The following is a 20,088-nucleotide window of genomic DNA, read 5'->3' as shown; positions in this document are numbered from 1 at the left end:
TTGAGAAAAAGAATAAGCCCATCATCCTGCTGGTAATCTGCTGAGTGCAGCCTTGAAGCAAGCAGCAGCTTTGCCTGAAACCCAAGGGAGAAGGTTATAGGCAGGTGTTTGAACTGCTGTGTGCAGGTTAGAGCAAGGGCAGGGAAAAAATCCCAAGTTAAATCACCCGTAGATAAGAGAGGTAATAAAGTCTAGGCCTGAAGAAACTCATCCTGGAGAACTTAAGTAGCTGTCTGGTGCAGGTGCTGAGAAGTTAGCCCTGAATTATTTTCAGAGGGTTGTACAGGAGAAGGGACACCCAAAGAAAAAGGAGAAACACAAGTAGAGCCTTGAAAAAGGAAGGGAGGGGGTGGAGGCTCTGGGGCCTGACTCACATCTGCATGGTTATCATCAACAGGAGAGCACATGTTGGATGGTGTTTAAGCAGCCAGTGCTTATAATAATATGGTGATAAAACAGCCATTACAGGCTGCTTTCTGCTCAGCTGATGAGGTAACTGTCCCCTTTGTGAGGGGTAAAAAGAGATCAATGGCTCCTGGCTCTGGTAAGGCTTGTGACACAGCCCCATGTGAGATTCTGATAAGAAAACTAGGAGGGTAATTGAGGCTGAATCTCTTCTCTGGTTGTTTCCAGCAATTTGCTGTATTGAGACACACTCAAAGTGTGTCCTTAATCCAGCTCTGTTTGGCCTTTTCAGACCACTGGGGGCTGCCTGCCAGGTTTGGGTTGCTCCAGCTCTACTATAGGAAGAGCCAGGTCTCCCTTTTTTTACAGGTGCTTGTGCCTGCTCCTTGGAGGCCAGAAGCCAGAGCTGAAATCAGCTGGCAGGTCAGTGTTTGCTCAGTGTCACAAAGGAGCTGACAACACTTGTAGGTGCTGCTGTTTGGACAGGGTTTGTGGTCATTGATTGACAAAGCTACAGCTTTTCTAATGCTTCATGGCCCCAAGATGATGCTGAAAGTTTAAGTGGAGTGGAGGTTAAGAGCAAGCACTGGGAAGAAGGATGAATTTCGGAGATGTTTTCTGTTTCTGTCAGCCTTACTGTGTCACAAAAAAAAAAAAAAAATCAACAAAAAAAAACCAAACCAAAAGAAAAAAAAAAAAAAAAGTGGAAAACAAAAAACCGGTCCCAGCTAATTAACTCCTCTTGTTTTCCAGCCGTCAGCCTGAGCCACCAAAGAAGGAGAAGGAAGCCACCATGCTCACCACGGCTCAGTCAAAGAGAGCAGATGAGTGGAAGGACCCTTGGCGCCGATCCAAGTCCCCCAAAAAGAAACTTGGGGTCTCTGTCTCCCCGAGCCGGGCACGCAGGCGCCGAAAAACCTCTGCTTCTTCAGCATCTGCTTCTGGCTCCTCCAGGTGAGTGAAGGGGAAGAGAGTTGTCACCTCCCAGCCTGGCTGGGGAGTGCTGGGATTCTTCCTTGGCAGCAGAAGAGGTTGAGGGGTAGGTGGTGAGATGGAAGCTAAAGGGGACACTTCAGTGTGGGGGTGATCTGCTGAAAATGGAAAAAAAAAGGTCCTTGGAAAAATCACCCTTCAAGGAACTTCAACTTGGAAGCAGTTCAGGTGGTTAGAAACTCACCTAGATGAAAACTGGAGCTAGATGAAAACTGGAGTTGATGAAAAATAGGAGCAGAAAGAGATGGAAGGTCTGAAAATTGGGGCCTCTTCATTCCAGAGGTTCATTCCAGGTGACCCCACTCCTGGAAGATGGTGGTGATACTGCAGGGAAAAACTGGGGTGGTGGAGCCTTAGAAGGCTGCAGCAGAGCTTGGAAAGCAACAAGTGTGAGGTACAAAACCACCTCTCAGAACACCTGAACCTTGGAGAGTTGAGGCACAAGCTGGATCCATTTTCTTTAAATGCTTGAAGCTCCTGAGAAGAGGTGGGGGAAGTATCAGAGAGGAATGAGGAACATGCTGAATTGAAGATATGGATCTAAAAACCAAAGCCCTCCTGATAGATAGCTTTTTTTGTTGTTGTTGTTTTTCTGGGATCACTGCACCCCGGACTGTTCTGTTTGCTCCCTTGTCACCTGACCTATCAGGCACTGACTGATGTGGAAGGAGTCCCTAAAAAGGGATGGAAAGTCCATCCCAAGCTAAAGGAGGGGAGGCATCTTCATGGGTGCCAAAGGGGTAGCAACAGCAGGATCCTCTCTAAAAGGGAGGGTGCTCTGGAGGAGATGGGGACCAAGCAGAGGATCCAGTCCTGATAAGCCACCAGAGAGGTGGCAGGTCAGTTTGGAGCAGTGTTGGAGAATTTGGAAACTGAGTTTACTGGAAGTGAGGCCTTCATCTTGGTGGACTTCTCGAGAGGTGCTGGATGTGAGTGTTTGTTTGTTCTTCCCTTTCAGGTCCTCTTCTCGTTCATCCACCTACTCTGGGTCAGGTTCCTCCCGGTCTCGTTCCAGATCATCATCTTACAGCTCTTACTCCAGTCGTTCCTCAAGACACAGCTCTTTCTCAGGCAGCAGGTCCAGGTAACAGCTCCCTGGGTTTGAAAGTGATGCACGTTGTTTTCCAAACACTTCCCAGCAGCTCCTTCTGCTGCTACTTCAAAGCAAAGAGCCAAAGATTTCAATCAAACGTTCAAACCACTTCCCTGAGTGAGGAAAAGGCAGCAGACTGCGAGGCAGCTTGCAGGTTTGGTTGTTGAATGAAGCAGATGTGTCAGCCACCCCCTCCTCTCCCCAGTATCCTCCTGCTGGGACTGGGCTGTTTCCCATGCCTGTGGTCTCTGAGCGGTTGGAGGAGCCTGGCTGAGATTAACATTGCCATCATTTGCATCCCATGATTGGCAGAGGTTGCTGGGAACCTCTTTTCTGCTGCACTGGGATTTCTGTTCAAAGAGGCAAATGATATTTTGGGGTTTTTTTATTATTCAAGCAGCCCAGGCACTTGTGTCTTGAGATAGTCCCGAGGCTTCAAAGTAGCAAAGCAGTGTCCCAGGCTGATTAAACAGAGGTGTGTTTATTGCTCTGCCACTTCCCTGCCCCTGCAGACAGTTTCCCAAGTCTGGAATATGCATAGCAGGAGAACTGGCTCCCTAGATAGACACCTCTTCAGGGCTGAAAACTCCCAGATGCCCAGAGTGGATCACACAGGCAGTGGGAGCACAAGGCATCACTTTGGGAGAGGAGAGGCTCAGGTGGGAGTCAGGCTTGACACAAGCACCTCTAGGAGTTTCTGGGGAGCAGTTTGACCTTCCCCCACCCCTCCCCATCTCTGGCCTTGCAGAGGTGACACATGTCCATTAGCATGCCTCTCTCTGAAGGTAAGAGGGTGAGGAACACCCAGGTGCCTAACTAACTGTTCCTCAGGAGGCCACTCACCTGGGTGTCTGGCTCTCTCAAGTATGAGGCTGCAAGAAGGGCACTTCCAGTCTTGGCAGGAGGGTGAATCACAGCGTGCTGTGTAAGAGACTGGTCTCTTTGGTCAGTCCTCATCTTGGGCAACAGCTCTTGCCCTTTGATCTGCTGGCTTTGATATATTTGGGTTTTCTCTTTGTGTTCCCGAAATTACAGATACCCAGTTAGATTCAGATATCCAGTGAGACTCCCAGGGTAGTGATTTTCTTTTGCTGCTGTTTAAAGGATTGTGGACTGCACTAGGAGTTGCCTAAAGCAGGTTGAAACAAATCCTGGTGAACTTGAAAGCCAAAATCCTGCTTGCTTCCCTGCAGACATGCTCTCCCTAAGGAGGGAATGCAGTGAGTGTGGAGGAAGCCTCAGGTGTTGGGGTGCAATACCTGAGACACTGCCCCCCTTCAGCTGACCCTACTTTTCTGTCTACCACTGGTCTGGTCACAGAAGTTGGTTTTGTTGAGTAGAGTCCAACTATAAAACCAAGATCAATTCAGCCCAGAGGAGCTGGTTCCTGGGATGCAGTCCCAGAGGCTGAGCTGAGGGATGTTTCCTTCCTTTCTAGGTCACGGTCCTTCTCGTCTTCACCCTCTCCTTCACCAACCCCATCTCCACACAAGCCACTTGCCAAGGTGAAAGGGGACTTGTTACCACCTGCTGGAAAAGGGTAAGGCTTCATCTCCAGTCTGATCACTGAAGTCTCCAACCAGGAGCCTCATCCCTGAGTCAGGACCTTCTGACCTGCTTGACAGTTTAAGGAATCACAGAATGGTTTGGGTTGGAAAGGACCTTCAAGCTCATCCAGTTCCAACCCCCTGCCATGCCCAGGGACACCTCCCACCAGCACAGGTTGCTCCAAGCCCCATCCAACCTGGCCTCCAACAATTCCAGGGATGGGGCATCCAGAAATGGAAGATGCAAAATGTGACCCACACGTAGCTTTGCATATTTAAATGGTGGCACTTTCACTTACTAAATCCAAGTTAAAGTGTACAGGTGTCTTACACTATTATGTAAAATGAATTTCTTTTAGAAAGACCCTTAAGATCCATTCCAGCTTTTAACTTAACACTGCCAAGTCCACCTCTAAGCCATGTCCCTAAGGCCCCTATGTTGAGGCCCCCATCATGTATACATGAGTGTTTTAAACACAAGCATGACTGCCTGACAGCTCCAGCATCCTGTGTGTGCAGATGTGTTTATACAGGAGCTACAAGACAGTCTCATTCATCCCCCCACTGCAGCTTTTTTGATGCAGAGCCTTAGAACAGAGAAGGGGTTCAGCCTCACCTGTTTTTAATATTGGAGCCAAATTAGAACAGTACTGCAGCTCTGAGCCTCTTGCTCTTTTAAATGCTTGAAATTGCTATTTCACAAACTGTAACACACAGTAGGTGATGGCTACGTTGGAGGGTGACACAACACCCCAGTGATGTCACCTCTTTTCAGATGACCTGCAAAGAAATTACACCATGGGAATCCCCCTGAATTTTTCAGAACATGGGACAGTCCCCTTCACCACATTTCATTTACCTTCTTGACCTGCTTGTATTGTCTTTTCCTTCCTCCTTCTCCACTCAGAGGGCTCAGCCCTTTCAGGACACTCTCTGTGCCTGCAGCCATGTCTTTACACCCTCCTGGTGCCCATTGCAGGGCTGGTTTGGTAACACAGTGCCAGCAGCCCTCACCAGCACGGGGGTTGGTTTTGCATGCACTTAATCCTGTGTTCTGCAGGGGATGAGTGGAGGTATTCTTAAGCCCAAGAGGAGGAATTAACAGTCTCTATTTTTGTGTGCAGACAGCCACCTCCTCCCCAGGTCACAGGAGGCGTGACGGCAGCGCTGGGGATGTTGAGCAGTAACCAGCTATTAGAGGAGAGGTTGGAGCCCAGAAGTGAGCAGCACTGAAAAGAGACAAAACAATTCCTGTCTGGTGCTAGTGGGTGCTAGATAGATAAAGTCACAGACACCTGGCCCTGCCACCCTCTGCAGTGGTGTGACCTGTTAAATGTCCTGCAGGGTGACAAGAGCTGAGGGACGTGTCCGAGGGATGTTTAGAGCCATCAGATCACAGGATTGTTTTGGACAAAAAGACCTTTCAGATCATCCAGTCCAACCATTTCTCTTTTCCCCCCCACATGGCCCTGAGCACCACATCTCCTACAGCTTGGAAACCCCTGCAGGGATGGGGGCTCCACCCCTGGCCCAGGGCCTGCCAACCCTTTCTAGGGAGAAGTTATTCCCAATCTCCAACTTGCACACACGAGCTGCTTTGCACCCTTCTGATCCATGCAATGGAGTGAAAAAGAGCATTTCTTGCAGCAACTGTGAGTGTTTGAGCCTGCCTGGCAGATTTTAAGTAGGCATTTGTGTTTTGGGTAAAAATACACTGAATCAAGTGGAGAAGAAACAGTGATTCCTCAGCCTGCTTCCTTAGTTACTTTACAAGTTGAATGGCTCCAAACTGTTGTGTAGTAACTTTTTCTCTCTGGAAAGGTGGCTTGATTTGGAGGATGAGAAACAGATCCCTTTCTGGGGAATCTGTGTTGTTTGAGAGTGTTTTGATGACACAGCCACAGGTATAAATCTCTGTGCCATTTGGCCAGCAACAAACCCGAACTCTGCGTTCTCTGCCTGCTGACTGTGATGAAAATTTTTGTCATTTCTTGGGCCGTTTTTGTTTTTTAGTGAAAAATCTGTGAAGAAACTAGCTGCCCTTCCAGTCCCTCAGCCACTCACGAAAATTACAGCAACTGCACCAGAGCCAGCCAAACCAGGGGATAATCGGGAGGCAAGAAGGAAGGAACGTCAGACGAGGACTCCACCCAGGAGGTAAGAAAGCTGTGGGGTGGAGTGTGATCCCCTGGAAGATAGAGCAAATCCTGGGTTTCTTTCTGGAATAACCAACTCAAGGGCTTTTGAGTATTAAAGGAATCTGTTTCCTGGGGCAGGGAGGAAATGGGAAGAGAGGGGAAAGAGTTGAGAGTGAACGCTGGGGGCTTGCCTCAGCAAGTGGATTCTGCCTCTGAAGGCTGGTTGGGGGATGGAGTAGGTGAAATGGATGAAATGTGCCAAAAGGCAGGGTCTGCACTGCAAAATAAAAGCATGTTGGAGAGCCTGTGGGTAGCTGAAGCCCTGCAGCAAGGAACTGAAGGTGTGTTTGGGCCAGAGAGCAGATGAGATGCATTGGAGGGTCAAGGTTTGTGGTGATGGAATTTGCCCCTGTTTACTTCAAAGGTGTCCCAGGGTGCAGGGAGTGTTTCTGTGTGGTCCCAGGATCTGGTTTGACAGCATCCAGCCAGGGGAGGAGAGGAGGAAAAACTCTTCTATTTTCACAGTCCCTGGGACACAGTTTGGTGGCTTCCCATCCCAACTTTCTCTTCCTGGCTTCATCCTGTGTGACTAGTTTGGCTGTTTGAAGTGACTCCTTCTGTTTGTCCTCTTAACTGTTTTTGCTGCCACTTTCTCCTCCCTGTGCATTGGAAATGAGAGAGGTTTCTGTTGGCTTCCAAACGAGGAGCACTTGCCTGTGGTTAAGTATGTTTGTCAGGCTTAATCCACTGTGCTGTGCTTAAAAATGTCCCAGGATAAATGCAGGCAGCATTGCCTGTGCTTGGGAGGATGTGGAGCCTGCTACAGAGGGCTGAAAATCATCATGCATCATCATGGAAGTTCTGAAGCAGCAGTGCAGTACCTGTGTATGGGCTGTGGGACAAATATTGTATTTACTGGTTTTGTGAGCACAGGAGGAGAATGAGAATGCTTCCTGCCTGCAGAAAGGCATAAATGGTTCTCTTGGATCATGGATGATGCCTCTAAGTCTGGTTCCTCTTCAGGTTTTCAGAAGCATCCTGAACCAGTTCAGGAGAGGTAAAGACTTAACATGACAGTTTTCTTTTCCCTAGGAACTCCCAGTTGTAGTTTTGGGTTCACTTTCATAATGGATATCTTTAACCAGCCTCCCTTTTTCTTTATTCCAATCTGGAGTCTGGGATCTGTGTTTTGTTTTGGTTTTTTTATCAAGCTTACACCCACACAGACCCCACTGCCCTATCTAGACTCTCCCTTTCTGTGAGAATGACAAAACAGCTCTATTTGTGTCTGCACTGGTGTGTTTGTCAAAATAAATAGAGGTATGATTATTTGTGTGGCCTGACAGACCAGGCAGTCCCCACTGTGTTACAGTTAGCAGACTGGTGCTGTAGGAAGCCTTTCCTCCTGGTATCAGGACAGGATTAAGGTGGTCCCTCAACCTCAGGGAAGGTTAGAGTGGATATTAGGCACAGTTTCTCCCTGGAAAGGGTTGTTAGGGCCTGGCCCAGGCTGCCCAGGGCAGGGCTGGAGTCCCCATCATCCCTGGAGGGGTTTCAGAGCCCTGGAGATGTGGTGCTGGGGGACATGGGGTGGGGGTGGCCTTGGCAGGGATGGGTTGTACTCGATGATCTGGAGGGTCTTTTCCAACCAGAAAGATTCCATGACTCTTTGCCTGCCTTTCACAAGCATTATTCAGCCCTGCATGAAGCACCCAGTGCTGGGGTGTCCTGCAGGCTGGGAACCTGCAGGGAACCCGGGCTTCAGAGGAGCCTCTGAAACGCTTCCGTTTGCAAATCACCCCTCCTGCAAACCCTGCAGGACAGCAACAACATCACACTCCAGCTGTCCCAAAGCTGCTGCTTCCAACCCCCTTGCCCAGAGGAGCAGAGCCAGGTGAGGATGAGGTGTTTTTTGTCTTGCAGACGAACCCTCAGTGGCAGCATCAGCGGCAGCGCCAGCAGCTACAGCGGCTCCAGCTCCCGCTCCAGGTCCTTGTCTCGGTCTCTCTCCAGATCTCATTCCAGATCATCCTCTGCCTCAGTTTCCCACTCCCCATCTGGGTCCAGGAAATCCAGGTAACAGCCTTCAACCTTCTCAACCTTTCTTGAAGTAGGAGGATCTAACTGTTCTTATCCTCAAACTCTCTCCTAGGAGCTGCAGCGGCTGTAGGTCACTAGGATGTGAAACAAGATTATTTTTATGTGTGTGTGTGGTGTTCTGAACCCTGAATCAGTACAGCAGTACAATGTTGGTAGTGTCCTCGTGGTTTATTCAAGGAAATACTGTGTGTTTTTGTGCCAGGCTGTCCCATTTTTATCTAAATTGCAACCAAAACATCTCCTTATGACCAGGGTGCTGCCACGTCCTAATTTATTTACAAAGTAATGGCTTCAGGCTATGGAGCTTTGCTCTTCAGGTCACTCAAGGTCCTTAGGGAAGGTGCTTGGGTCTGTCAGGAGTCAGAAGATGCCCAAAAGGCCCAGCTAATGATATTTTGACTTTGGTGGTAAAGTTGCATGTCCAGTTCCCTTTGTGTTTAGCCCCAAGTGCCAAGTTCCATGGCTGTTAGTCTGTGGGATTTCTGACCTCCCAACTCCTTGCAGCAGAGTCATGAAACAAACCCTTGGCAAAGCTTTTGTCAGGTTTGGGGTTTTTTGTTTTTTTTTTGCATGCCTTCACACCCAGGAATCCCTGAATCCTCACAGGCAGCTTTGCAGCTTCCCCACCATAGAACTTTCAAAGTAGAGCTGGTAGCATAAAACGAGTGGATTAAGTTGGACTTGGCTCTGGGCAGCAGGAATCCAGGTGTCTGAGCTCTGTGAGCAAGGCTCCACATCCGCATTATTTTAGGGAAATCCAAACTTGTTTACTACGTGCTTGTCCCATTCATCAGATCAGGCAGGGGTGATGCAAGAGGCTGGGAGAGCTCTCCAGCACACTGGCCCTGAGCTGCCACACGGGGCTTGAGGGGAGGAGATGGGGAAAACTCCAGGTAGGTGTTAGCTGTGTGGCAGCAGGGCTGTGCTTGATGCTTTTCCAGTGATGTGGGGAGTTGAAACATAGGGAATACAGTCTTTACCCAGAGTAGTTTTGCTGTCACAACCTTGTAGCCTAGAGCTTTCCTGGAAAAGGAGTTCCTGCCTCACCCAGTCACTGTTGATGGGACCTCTCAAAACTCATCTCTTGGCAGGAGAGCAGCAGGTAGCAACTCTGCAGCTCTTTCCAGGGCTTGTCTCTGCCCAAGCTGCCACAGCCCAACCAGTTGTATTCAAGCTGGCTTCCAGCAAAGCCAGCTTGGGCCTTGCTGGCAGAGCAGTCTCTGGAGCAGAGAAGCTGATGTGACCTGCAGAACCTGCTGGAGAGGTTGCTGGAGTATTCCTGCAGTCAGCATGAGCCTGGGCCCGTGGGGGGATCCCAGCTAGCTGGGATTTTCTAGGAGCTGCTTCAGTTTAGCAAAGCTGTGGTGTTACCCCAGAAGGAAGGCTGATGCACAGCCCTGTTTTTTTTGTCTGACACATTTCTAAGTAGAAAGTTTTCCTTTGTCTAGTGATGGTCTGGTGTTTTTAATGTTGGAAATGCATCAGGAGATAGCCATCTGTAAGGCACTATTGGAAGACTCTCATCTTCTAGCCATCTTCCCTGTCATTATCAGTTCTGACAGTCTGTGCATCCTCAAACCAGCCAGCTGGGCTCTCCTGTACCCCAGGGAGCTGTGCAGGAGCTGTGGGCTGTAGACTTCAGGGCTTTTAAAGCTCACATCAGTAAATAGGTGCCAAACAACAAAAACATTGCCAGGGAACCCCAGGCCTGAGCCCTAACACCAGCCTGTGCCTGATAGCACACACTCTGCTTTCACTGCTTGTTTACCTGAGGAACCAGTGACCAGTTCACACTCTGCCTTAATCCTCTTTATTTACAAACACTACTTTATAGCCTTGCACCTAACCAGGCTTGGGATTTTTCACCTTCCCTTCACCCCAGGAGATGTCTCCTTTATCTCCCTGGGTTGTCACCTGCCTTAAGGACTTTCTGGCATCCTGTGCAGCTCAGGGGGATTCAGACAGAGGTGTCTGAGAGCTGCCTGGTCCTTGCTGCCTTCCTGGGTGTAACTGGCTCTTGGCTTTTTGCAGGTCCCTGAGTGTGAGCAGCGTTTCCTCTGTCTCCAGTGCCTCGTCCAGCAGCAGCTCCGTGCGCAGTGCTGACTCTGAGGACATGTATGCAGACCTGGCCAGTCCTGTCTCCTCAGCCAGCTCCCGATCCCCCACCCCAGCCCAGCAGAAGAAAGGTAGAGGTACCTGGTTTGGTTTGATTATTTTATTTGAACTTAAGGGGTCCCGGGGAAAAGCAGGGGGAGGGGAAGAGCAGAGACCTGCATCCGGCTGGCCTGGCGAGACCAGGGGCACCAGGGAGCTGGTGGAGCAGAGACAGGCACCTGGGGGTGGTGTAGACTGTGGGGGAGCCCAGAGGGTTCATCTTGGGAGGGTGAGGTCATAGGGAGAGAGAATGGGGAGCAAATACCCATCACATCCCTCCATCTGTGTGTCTCTGGCCATGAGGACACCTTCACCTGCTCGGAAGGTTGGCCTGATGCTCCCTCTTGTACCTTGCTTCCTTTCCTGAAAATCTTTTGGATAACTCCAGTATCGTGTTGCTCTTCCTCTGCTCATTTAGACTCTAGCAGAGTTGGTGGGAAGAGCCTTTTGTTGTTTGTCTTTGCACTGAGCTTCCTCTCTGTGGAAATTCCACTTTCTGGAATCATTTAACCTTGGGGCCACATGCTCTGATAACTGCTGTGGGGTTTGGGTTTGGGGCTTTTGTTTTTTTTTTTTCCACCCCTGGAGCAGCATCCTCTTGCCCTGCCCTCCAAATGGAAAGGAATGGGTCACAAGTCACTACCTCTGCCCTCTGGTTTCTACAGGAAAGTCAAAAAAAGAAGACAGTGCTAAAGAGGAGAAGAGGAAACGAGATGTGCCCGCTCAGCTCCTGAAATCAGCCAAGCCCTCCCAGGGCAGCAAATCCCAGCAGCTCCTTCAGAGCCAGCAGCCCTCAGCCCCCCAGGCTCAGGGAGGCTTCAGTGCTCACAAAGAGATCAAACTGACCCTCTTGAATAAGGTGAGAGGCTGAGGGTGCCATTCCCTCTGCCCAGCCCGGGTTGGAGGATGCTGGGGGGCTGTGGTGGGTTAAGTCTGCAGCTGGGCTGGAGACAGAACCAGTCTGGCAGCACACACACCCTGTGGTGGCTTGAGTTTGGGACTGTGTTGGCGGGCTCCCCTGGGGCACATTCCTGCAGCTTCAAGGGCTCTTCCATGCTTTCTGGAAGGCTGCAGCCCAGTCCCACTGGAAGCATCCTCCCAGCCAGCTCCCCTCCTCCCAGCCACCTCCAGAGGGAACTGCTGACGAGTCACTAACTGAGTCAGGAGGTAAAAGTGGAGGTTTCCTCTCCTCCCCTGGGTGCCTGCCAGCAGCTGGGCTTGCCAAGGGGAGCCTGGCTCTTCATCCCCCTCAGCACTGAGCCCCATGGCCCAGCTGGGTGCCTTCAGCTGAGCCTGCAACCCAGAGCACGTGGGAGAGTTCAGCCTCGTGGGGTTTGGAGCCAGAGCAGGGTGTTGGCCCCAGTCACGTGGCTTTTTTTTATTAAGTTCCTGGTTTTGAAGCCTTAAATTTTTGTTTGTTTGTTTGTTTGTTTTTCTGGCAGCCCAAATTCCCCACTGCAGTCTGAGGCCACAAGTTTTCTCTACTTCCCTGTGCTGTGACGTCAGGAGCCTTTATCACCCCCGTGAAGCATGCTCCCTGGGGAGGAGTGTGCAATTACACATAACCACTGCCTGGCATGCTCAGATCCTGGCAGCCAGCACAGCTCCTCATGCCTCTCTCACACGTGCTAGCTTTGGTGCTGCCAAAAAAAAAAAAAAAACCCAAAAATAACCAAACTCTACCAAACGCTGTTATTTTCCCATTCCTGGCCGTTCTGCTGTGGAACAGCAGGGCAGTGTGAGCCCCCAGGGCTGGGGGATGTTGCTGTTTGCTTGTGGTGGTGGGGGAATTACATGGTGGTGGTGATGGTTGGGACTGGTATGCACAAAGAGTTTAATGGGAGCCTTGCTGGTGAGCCAGCCTGGGGAAATCTCTGCCCGTTTCCCTCCCCAGAGGGAAGTGTCTGCTCAGCTCCCTTGTCTTTGTTTTAATTTCATTGCAGGCAGCTGACAAAGGAAGCAGGAAGAGATATGAGCCAGCAGACAAGGACAGGCCCACCTCTCCTCCAGCCAAACGGGCCAACCTGTCTCCTGACAGAGGTGAGACAGCCCAGCTTGGCTGGGTTCCTGCTCCAGGCACTGCTCCAGCCACAAATGTCCCAGGAAAAGACTCTCTGCTGCAAGAGCCCACTGGCTGCAGAGGTTAATTGCAGGCCATATATCCTTGCAAAACCTCAGGGGGGGTGACAGCCACCAGATAAGGCAGGTGCCATTAGCTGGCCTGCTGCAAAGAGCCGCCTGGAGGTGGGACACTGGGGGCTGTGGAGTCAAGGAGGTGAGGTCAGCCCCAAGCCTGGCCTGACCTTGCTGTCTTCTGGTGCACATTGCCTGGGCTCCACTCTGGCTGTCTGAATCCACAGCAAAATAAAAAAAAATAAGCAGCAGCCCTGGCTTTGGAGACACTGGGTGCTCATCTCTGCAGGGACAGCAGCCCCCAGGTCTCTGCTTACGTTGGATGAGGCTGGGGAAGTCACTGGGTGTTCCCTTACAGTATCCTGGGGTCTTCCCTGCCTTCTATTTCCATGGATTGCTCTGGATCTGAGTCCTCCACAGCTCAGAAAGGGCTGCCCAGGCTCTGGGGTGGCTGCAGCCATTGCTGGATCACCCATCCTGCAGAATGAGACTCTTTCCTCTCTTGGCCTGTGGCACAACCTCATCTGCTCCCTATGTTTAGAAGGACCCAGGCTTTCCAGGGGTTCTCCTCTGCCTCAGACTTCAGCAGCACCTCAGAAAACCCAGCAAGCAGACCTTAAATGCCAGCATGGCCCAGCCTTGGCCAGAAGCCAGAGCAGGGGGGGGGGGTCAGTGGGCAGAGGTGCCTGGTTTTGACGTGCAAGGCAGCAGAGCCACGTGAGGTTGTTTTCCCTGTTGTCTCAGCTGTAGGTGTATCTTGTTGACTCTGGGTGCCAGCCAGAAAAAAAAAGAAAAAAAAAGAAAAAGAAAAAAAAAAAAAACCACCTCAAAACCAACCAAAACCCAACTTGGCCACTACCAGCCTGCTTGCATTTGACTCCTGGAAAGGCAGCAGGAAGGGGCTGGGTGAGGGTGAAGGTTCACTGGGATGCAGTTCACAGCTCCTGCTGAGCTGCAGACTGATGAATGAACTGAAAGCCTGGCAAACTGGGCTGCTTGGGTAGGTCTGGAGATGGAGTTGGGTACTTTATCTGCTGGCTGTGTGGTAGAACTCTTTTTTTTTTTTCTTTTTTTTAAGCAAAGGGGACACAAGGCCTCAGAGGTGGCTCAGCCTCACCTCCCAGGGGCAAACCTGCCCTTGGCTCCAGTGTCTCAGCAGAGTTTTGTTTCCCCCTTCTGTCACCTGCCTGGGGTGGGCTCTGCAGCTCCAGTTGCCCCTCTGATAGCAGCAGCTGAGAAAGACCCAGCAGCAGGGCTGGAAAACACTGCTGCAGGACCCCGGGGGGCTTTCCACCCCAGCAAGACCCCAGAGCAGCTCCCAGGGCAGGGCACGAGGGTTCAGGCCCTGCTGAACAAACCTGAGGGTGCTGCTGCCCTTGGATTGCCCCCTGGCTCCCTCCAGGCCTGGGCAGTCACCTGGGCAGCTCCTGAAGATGAGCTGCACACCACAAAGTTCCTTTTCTGGGGTCAGTCTGAAGGGAGCATCCTTACAGCTGGTCCTGTGGGCAGGGTGGGCAGAGCTGTGCCTTGGTGAGAAGCAGGAACATCTCAACCTTCTTTTTCTCCCTTCAGGCTCTCGTGACAGGAAAGCAGCTGGGAGGCTCTCATCACCCAAGCAGGAGCGACAGAGGGGCCAGAACCCGAAACCTTCCCCTGCTCAGACAGATAGGTCAGTGCCTGCTGCTTCTCGGGGGGCTCCTGGGGGCCAGGCTGGGGCTCCTGCTTCTCCAGCAGTCCAGTCCCTCCTCTCGGGGCAGCTCTGAAGCTCTCTGGCTGGAGTTTCCAGTTGCCATGGAGGCACAGAGAGAGGAAGGGCAGGGAGCTTCCTGGGCAGGAGCCAGAGGTGCTCAGGTTCACCTGGAAGCCACCAGTGAAGCTGTTCCAGCTCAGAAACGAGCAGGAGCCTGGGGGTTTTCTTGAGGTCAGTCCCAGCAAGAGGAGCCAACCGGGTTAGGTGCAAGCTCAGTCATGCCAGGACCAAACAAGGGAGAAAAAGTCCAACCCCTTCACCTGCTGCCCAGCTCCTGCAGCACACCCAGAGCTTCCTTGGACCTCCTTGCCTGCAGCCAGGGTATTTTTGCCATCTCTGAGCAGATGGACACAGCCCTGTCCCACACCCCTGTGTCCCTCAGCCAGCAGGACTCGTGTCATCCCTCTCCCCACCCTGGGGTGCCAGCAAGCCTCGAATTCCATGGATCAGAACAGAACCCAAACCTAATTTCCCAACCAAAACCTGACCCTGGCTGCCACAGCCCTCTGCAGGCCCTCGGGTCTTCTTTTCTAACCCTAAAGAGGAACCTGAGCCTTTCCAGGACATCCCTGGCCCTTGACCCTCTGCTGCTGCTGGGGGTGGCAGTGTCACAGGGTGGCTTTGCCCTGCCCGGTGCCCAGGTCTGGTTAAAATCCCATTGGGTTTCCCTGGGGCATCCACAGGGTTCGGGCTGTGCCTGTGATCTGCTCGGGGTTGTTTGGTTTGGTTTGGTTGTCACCAACCTTCTCCTCTCTTTTTGTTTTGTTTTTTTTTTTCCCCTTTTCCCTCCCTCAGGAAACGCCAGCTCTCACCTCAGTCCAAGAGCTCCAGCAAAGTCACAAGTGTCCCAGGCAAAGCCTCTGATCCGGGTCCTGGGGGTGCCAAGGGGGGTAAATCCAGCACCCTGTCCCGACGGGAGGAGCTCCTGAAGCAGCTGAAGGCAGTGGAAGATGCCATCGCTCGGAAAAGGGCCAAAATCCCAGGAAAAGTATAGTGGGGGCCCTGCGGGGGGGCAGCCCCGCGCTGACTGTTCATCTTTTTATAAATAGTGTAAAAGCAGCCACTTTGGGATTTTGCAGTTCTGTCTTTATTTTGGCTGCCATTCTTTTTAATAAACAAAACAAAACGAAAAAAACCACACAAAAAAAAAAAACAAAAAAAAAAACCAACAAAAAAACCCACAACAACAGCAACAACAAAAACACACACACACACACAAAAAAAAAAAAAATACTGAATTTCTTTTTTGTCAGCCTCGCTCCCTGAGTGGAACCAAAGCTCCTGGTTCTGCAGTGTAAATTGTGCACAGAGGACTCCAGCCCTGTCGGATGCTCTCCCTCTTCCTCTTCCTCTCTCTTGCCCTTCTCCTCTTTGCTAGCCTTGAGTTGTATTCTCCTAGATAGCCCTGCTGTGTGTCGAGTGTCTGCAGCCCTGCAGTTCTATTTACTGTGTCAAGAGAGAGCCGAAAACTCCTGTGAACTACTGGCAAAACATCAGCACCACCTCCCCCCTCTGCCCTTCCCCCCCTGCCCCAGGAACAAAAATATATATATATATATTCTTGAGGAAAGGCTGATTGGGAAAACGACCTGGCTTTTATTTGAAGCAGCAGATTGGTTGATGTTGAGGAGCCCTGGAGGTGTTGTGGGGATGTCTGTCTAACAAGGAGGGTCCTTTTTTTCCTTTTTTTTTTCTCACCCCCCCCCCCCCCCCCCCGTTTTATTTTTTTTCTTTTTTTTTTTTTTTTCTTTTTTTTTTTTTTGGAGGGACCTCCCTGAAATAAAGTATTTTGATAACCAGTTCTTCCTCTCTCTGCTCCTCTCTCTTTTTCCCTTTCCCTTGGAGGGGTCTCATTGTGCCTTCCCCCTCCTCAACCTTGGGGCTGTGCAGTTTGTTTGTTCTTGATGATTCTGCCCCCACTCTGCTGCCCCCACAGCTCCCACATCCCTTGGGGTCCCCTCACTTTGTCCCCTTCCCAGGGCTGTGGGACCTCCAAGCCTGCAGCTCCCTACACCCAGTATCAAACCAGTATCCCACTGGTGAAGTGGCAGCAGTGTGGGACTGTGCTGGGCTGAGCCAGTCTGGGGGTGATTTATGGGGTCCCTGCACCCTTCATGGGTTGTTCTGTGTGCTTTGTCCCCCTGACCCTTTAAAGTCACCATCAAAATGGGTACAAATCTGGTAAAATCATAAAATGTCAGGTTGGGGGAGGCCTCAAGGATCAGCTGGTCCAACCCTAAAAAGACCAAAGGGTGGTCCTGTCAATGGACCCCCGGTCCTGTACTGGGTCCATTGGATCGCTGTGGGGCTAAGGATCCCAAATCCTTTCCCACCAAAGGAAAAAATCCCACGCCCAAGGTGCTGAGGGGGAGTTTGGGGCTGATGGTGACCCCCAGTTCTGCTGTGGTGGTGGCTGGGGGGGGGGACACTTGTGAAGCTCCACGTGGGATCAGGGGCAGAGGAGGGAGGAAAAAAAAAACAAAAAAACCCCAAACCACTTCTGCTCGTCCCTGAACCAGCTCGTCTGGTCCCACCACCTCCTCCCCTCTCTGCTCAGCACCATCATCCTGCCTTTGAACCTCCACACCGCGGGGACATCTCTGTGCTTGGAGCATCAGAAGTTGGGAGGGGAGGGGGTGGAGAGGAAGGGAGGGAGTTTAATCGCAGCCCTGCAGCCTTTTCTATTTTTTTTTTTTTTTTTTTTTTTTTTTTTCCTTCCAGGGTTGCCCAATTTGGGATTTCTGCTCGGGCAGAACGTGATGGGTGATATCACCACCGGGGCTTACGCAACGGGGTCAGGGCTGGGATCACAGCTTGGGGCACCGGGGTGTCATCTCCAGGGAGCCTGGGGGGCTGCGGGGGTGGTCTCCAAGGTTTTGGCTTTTGGGGGGGGGGGTGGGGAGGGCTGGGGGCCCGGGGCATCCCTAGGGGGGGCACCCATCCACCCTTCCCCCCCCACACACTATTCACAACACCCATCCCATCAGAGCAACCCGACTGGTCGCCCACCTTTCTTTATATCTCCCTCGTGAAAAAACATCCCGATTTCGGGGAAGAAAAAAAAAAAAAAAAGAAGATAGAAAAAAAAAAAAAAAAAAAAAAAAAAAGAAAAAAGAAAAACGAAAAGAAAAAAAAGCATTGAAATATTTATTTATTTACTTTTTTTTTTTTTTTTTTTTTTTTTTTTTTAATTTGTATTTTCCGGGGTTGGAATCGTCGTGGGGAGTTGAGAAGGAAGTTACGGCGGGGAGGAGGAAAGGCAGTCGGGAGCTGGAGTTTCCAGGTGTGTGTGCACATCACCTGCCCCGGCGCTATATAAAGGCGGCGGCGGCCGCGGAGCTGCCACACGCTCGACCTCTCGCCATCCCCGGGGGAAGCAGGACGGGGGGGGGGGCGGGAAAAGTGTCCCCGTGTGTCCCCGTGTGTCCCCGTGTCACCTGAGCACGCGTCCTCGGCGCCCCACGGATGGTAACGCTGGGGGGGGATGCGGGTGTTGGTTTGGAGGGGGGTTGTGTGTGTGTGCAGGGATTTCCACGGGAGGGGGCTTTGCGTGGCACGCGTGTGTGCGATGTGAGCGTGGTTGCACACGTGTTGGTGTCAGGCTGGGGTGCGCGTGGGCGTGCTGGGGAGGGGAGGGGCTTAGGGGGGTCTTTTGCACACACACGTGTGTGTGCTGGGGTGAGGGGTGCAGCGGTCACCCCGCCGAAGGGCTGGTTGGGTTGTATGTGCACGGGCACACGTGTGTGTGTGTGTGTGTGTGTGTGGCTACGTACACACGTGTGTGCTGGGAAGCTGTGTGCACGCACACGAGTGTCTGTGCACACGTGCTCCTGGCTCTCTGGGGGGATGCAGATGCAGAGGGGCTGAGGTCTGGGTGTGTACAGGTGTGTGTCTGTGTCTGGGTGTGTGTACAGGTGTGTGTCTGTGTCTGGGTGTGTACAGGTGTGTGTCTGTGTCTGGGTGTGCGTGGGGAGGGAGTGCAGGGCACGGATGTGCACGTGTATATATATATATATATGGATATATAGCACGTATGGAATGGGTATGGATATGGATCTATACGTATGGATATATAGGTATAGATGTGCTTATGCCCTGCACATGGGCTGTGCACACTTGCTGGGACTCTCCCCGTGCACACGTGCTGGCTCTGACACCCTGTGCCCAGCTGCATCCATCCCTATCCATCCCTATCCATCCCTATCCATCCCTATCCATCCCTACTCACACATCTCACACATCTCACACATCTCCAGGTGTGTGTGTGCACTACAGGTGTGCTCTGCCTGGGAACACGTGTGCTGCATCCTCAGGGGGGGGGGTGTGAGGGTCCGTTTTGCTGCTCCTCCGTGGGAGCTTTTGGGGTGCGTGTGCTGCCCTCACCCCGGCAGAACCCCGCGGGGGGAGAGGGGGGTAGGGACCCTTTTGGGGTGATGGGAGGGGGGGGGCCGTGTGTCCCCAGGGTGGGTGCTGGGGGTCGGGGCCCCCTCCCTGACCCTCTCTCTTGCGCAGGGCTGGCTGGGGGTCCTGGTGCTGCTGAGCACCCTGGGGCTGTGCCGCAGCCTGCGTCGCCCCCCACCCCATCACCCTCACTGCTACGGGGCGGCTGAGCTGGGGGAAGGCGAAGCCCCCCCGCACCTGCTGGGCCGCAGCCTGCGCTGGGACCACCAGGGGCCGGTCCAGTTGGTACCGCACCTGGAGCGGCTGCAGGAACACGGCGGGAGCCACCGAAGGCACCGACGGCACCGGGAAGGCTCCTGCCCCGCGCTGCAGCTCCGGGTCGGGCTCCACAGCGAGCACAACGAGCGCTCCATCTCCCCCTGGCGATACCGGTCAGTGCCCCCCCCCCCTCCTCCCGACCCGGGAACCTCGCCCTGCCTCAGTTTCCCCTTCCCCAGCATCCCACCGCTGCTGCTCCCCAGCGCATCCCCGCTGCAGGGTCGGGAGGGGTTGGTCCCGGCAGGGGAGGAATGGGGAGGGGGAGTTGCTGCTTGAGCCCCCCCCCCCCCCTGCACACACCCCGACCCTGCTGCTTGTTGCTGCACCGTGCCTCAGTTTCCCCATCCCGGACACCCCTCACCCCCCATTTCCCAAGAAATCCCTGGTGTCTATTCCAGAGAGAGACAGAGCCCAGCACGGGTGACCTGGGGGACACGGGAAGGGGCTCTGTCTGCGTGTCCCCATCCCAGTGCTGGCTGCTGCACTGTGCCTCAGTTTCCCCTCTGCATCTCTCACCTGTAACTTCCCAGGTGCATCCCCAGTCCCCGTCCGGAGGGGTTGATCCCAGCACGGGGGGGATACAGGGGAAGGGGCTCGCTGTGTATCCCCCCACCCCGGTGCTGTCTGCTGCTCCGTGCCTCAGTTTCCCCTCAAGCACCTCTCACCCAGCACTTCCCACCCCCGGTGCCTGTTCCCGAGGGGTTGATCCCAGCAGAGGGGGACCCGGGAGCGGGGAGGGGGGGGCAGAGGGGAAGGGTCTCACTGCCGGGGTTTCTCATGTCCCCTCCTCCCTCCACAGCATCGACGAGGACGAGAACCGCTACCCACGCAAGTTGGCATTCGCCGAGTGCCTCTGCAGCGGCTGCGTGGACGTCAAGACGGGGCGGGAGACCACGTCCCTCAACTCGGTAGCCATCCACCAGACCATGATGGTCCTGAGACGGAAACCCTGCCCTCGGACCAGCGGCACGGGGCTCGTCACCTTCGAGGTGGATTACATCAAGGTGCCCGTGGGCTGCACCTGCGTCCTGCCCCGCACCGGACACTGAGACCCCC

General features: G+C 52.9%; 2 protein-coding genes across 7 annotated transcripts in view; both read left to right on the top strand.

Moving 5' to 3' along the window:
- Positions 1–15,439, top strand: part of ZC3H18 (zinc finger CCCH-type containing 18) — a 45,138-nt gene extending 29,699 nt beyond the window's left edge. For 5 of the 6 annotated variants that reach the window (XM_071756538.1, XM_071756543.1, XM_071756542.1 and 2 more), the window contains 10 exons: positions 1,159–1,359; positions 2,357–2,482; positions 3,930–4,031; positions 6,052–6,195; positions 8,100–8,252; positions 10,308–10,468; positions 11,096–11,289; positions 12,374–12,470; positions 14,136–14,232; positions 15,109–15,439. In XM_071756538.1, coding sequence (XP_071612639.1) covers positions 1,159–1,359; positions 2,357–2,482; positions 3,930–4,031; positions 6,052–6,195; positions 8,100–8,252; positions 10,308–10,468; positions 11,096–11,289; positions 12,374–12,470; positions 14,136–14,232; positions 15,109–15,307 — 1,474 coding nt within the window. In that variant the 3' untranslated portion in view covers positions 15,308–15,439. The remainder of the gene's footprint in view (positions 1–1,158; positions 1,360–2,356; positions 2,483–3,929; positions 4,032–6,051; positions 6,196–8,099; positions 8,253–10,307; positions 10,469–11,095; positions 11,290–12,373; positions 12,471–14,135; positions 14,233–15,108) is intronic. The other variant, XM_071756539.1, reaches the window with a different exon arrangement.
- Positions 15,440–17,715: 2,276 nt separating this feature from the next.
- On the top strand, positions 17,716–20,088 carry IL17C (interleukin 17C). The gene is made up of 3 exons (XM_071756480.1): positions 17,716–17,781; positions 18,826–19,145; positions 19,832–20,088. Exons 1-3 carry the CDS (start codon positions 17,779–17,781, stop codon positions 20,079–20,081), a joined length of 573 nt encoding a protein of 190 aa, XP_071612581.1. The 5' UTR covers positions 17,716–17,778; the 3' UTR covers positions 20,082–20,088.

This window comes from Heliangelus exortis, chromosome 13, assembly GCF_036169615.1.
Source record: "Heliangelus exortis chromosome 13, bHelExo1.hap1, whole genome shotgun sequence".
NCBI lineage: Eukaryota > Metazoa > Chordata > Aves > Apodiformes > Trochilidae > Heliangelus > Heliangelus exortis.
The sequence above is the reverse complement of the archived record's forward strand: the minus strand, read 5'-3'. Positions and strand labels throughout refer to the sequence as shown.

Coding starts and splice junctions, on each gene's coding strand:
- IL17C (XM_071756480.1), top strand. Junction 19,146..19,831: donor ATCTCCCCCTGGCGATACCG/GTCAGTGCCCCC, acceptor CTCCCTCCACAG/CATCGACGAGGACGAGAACC.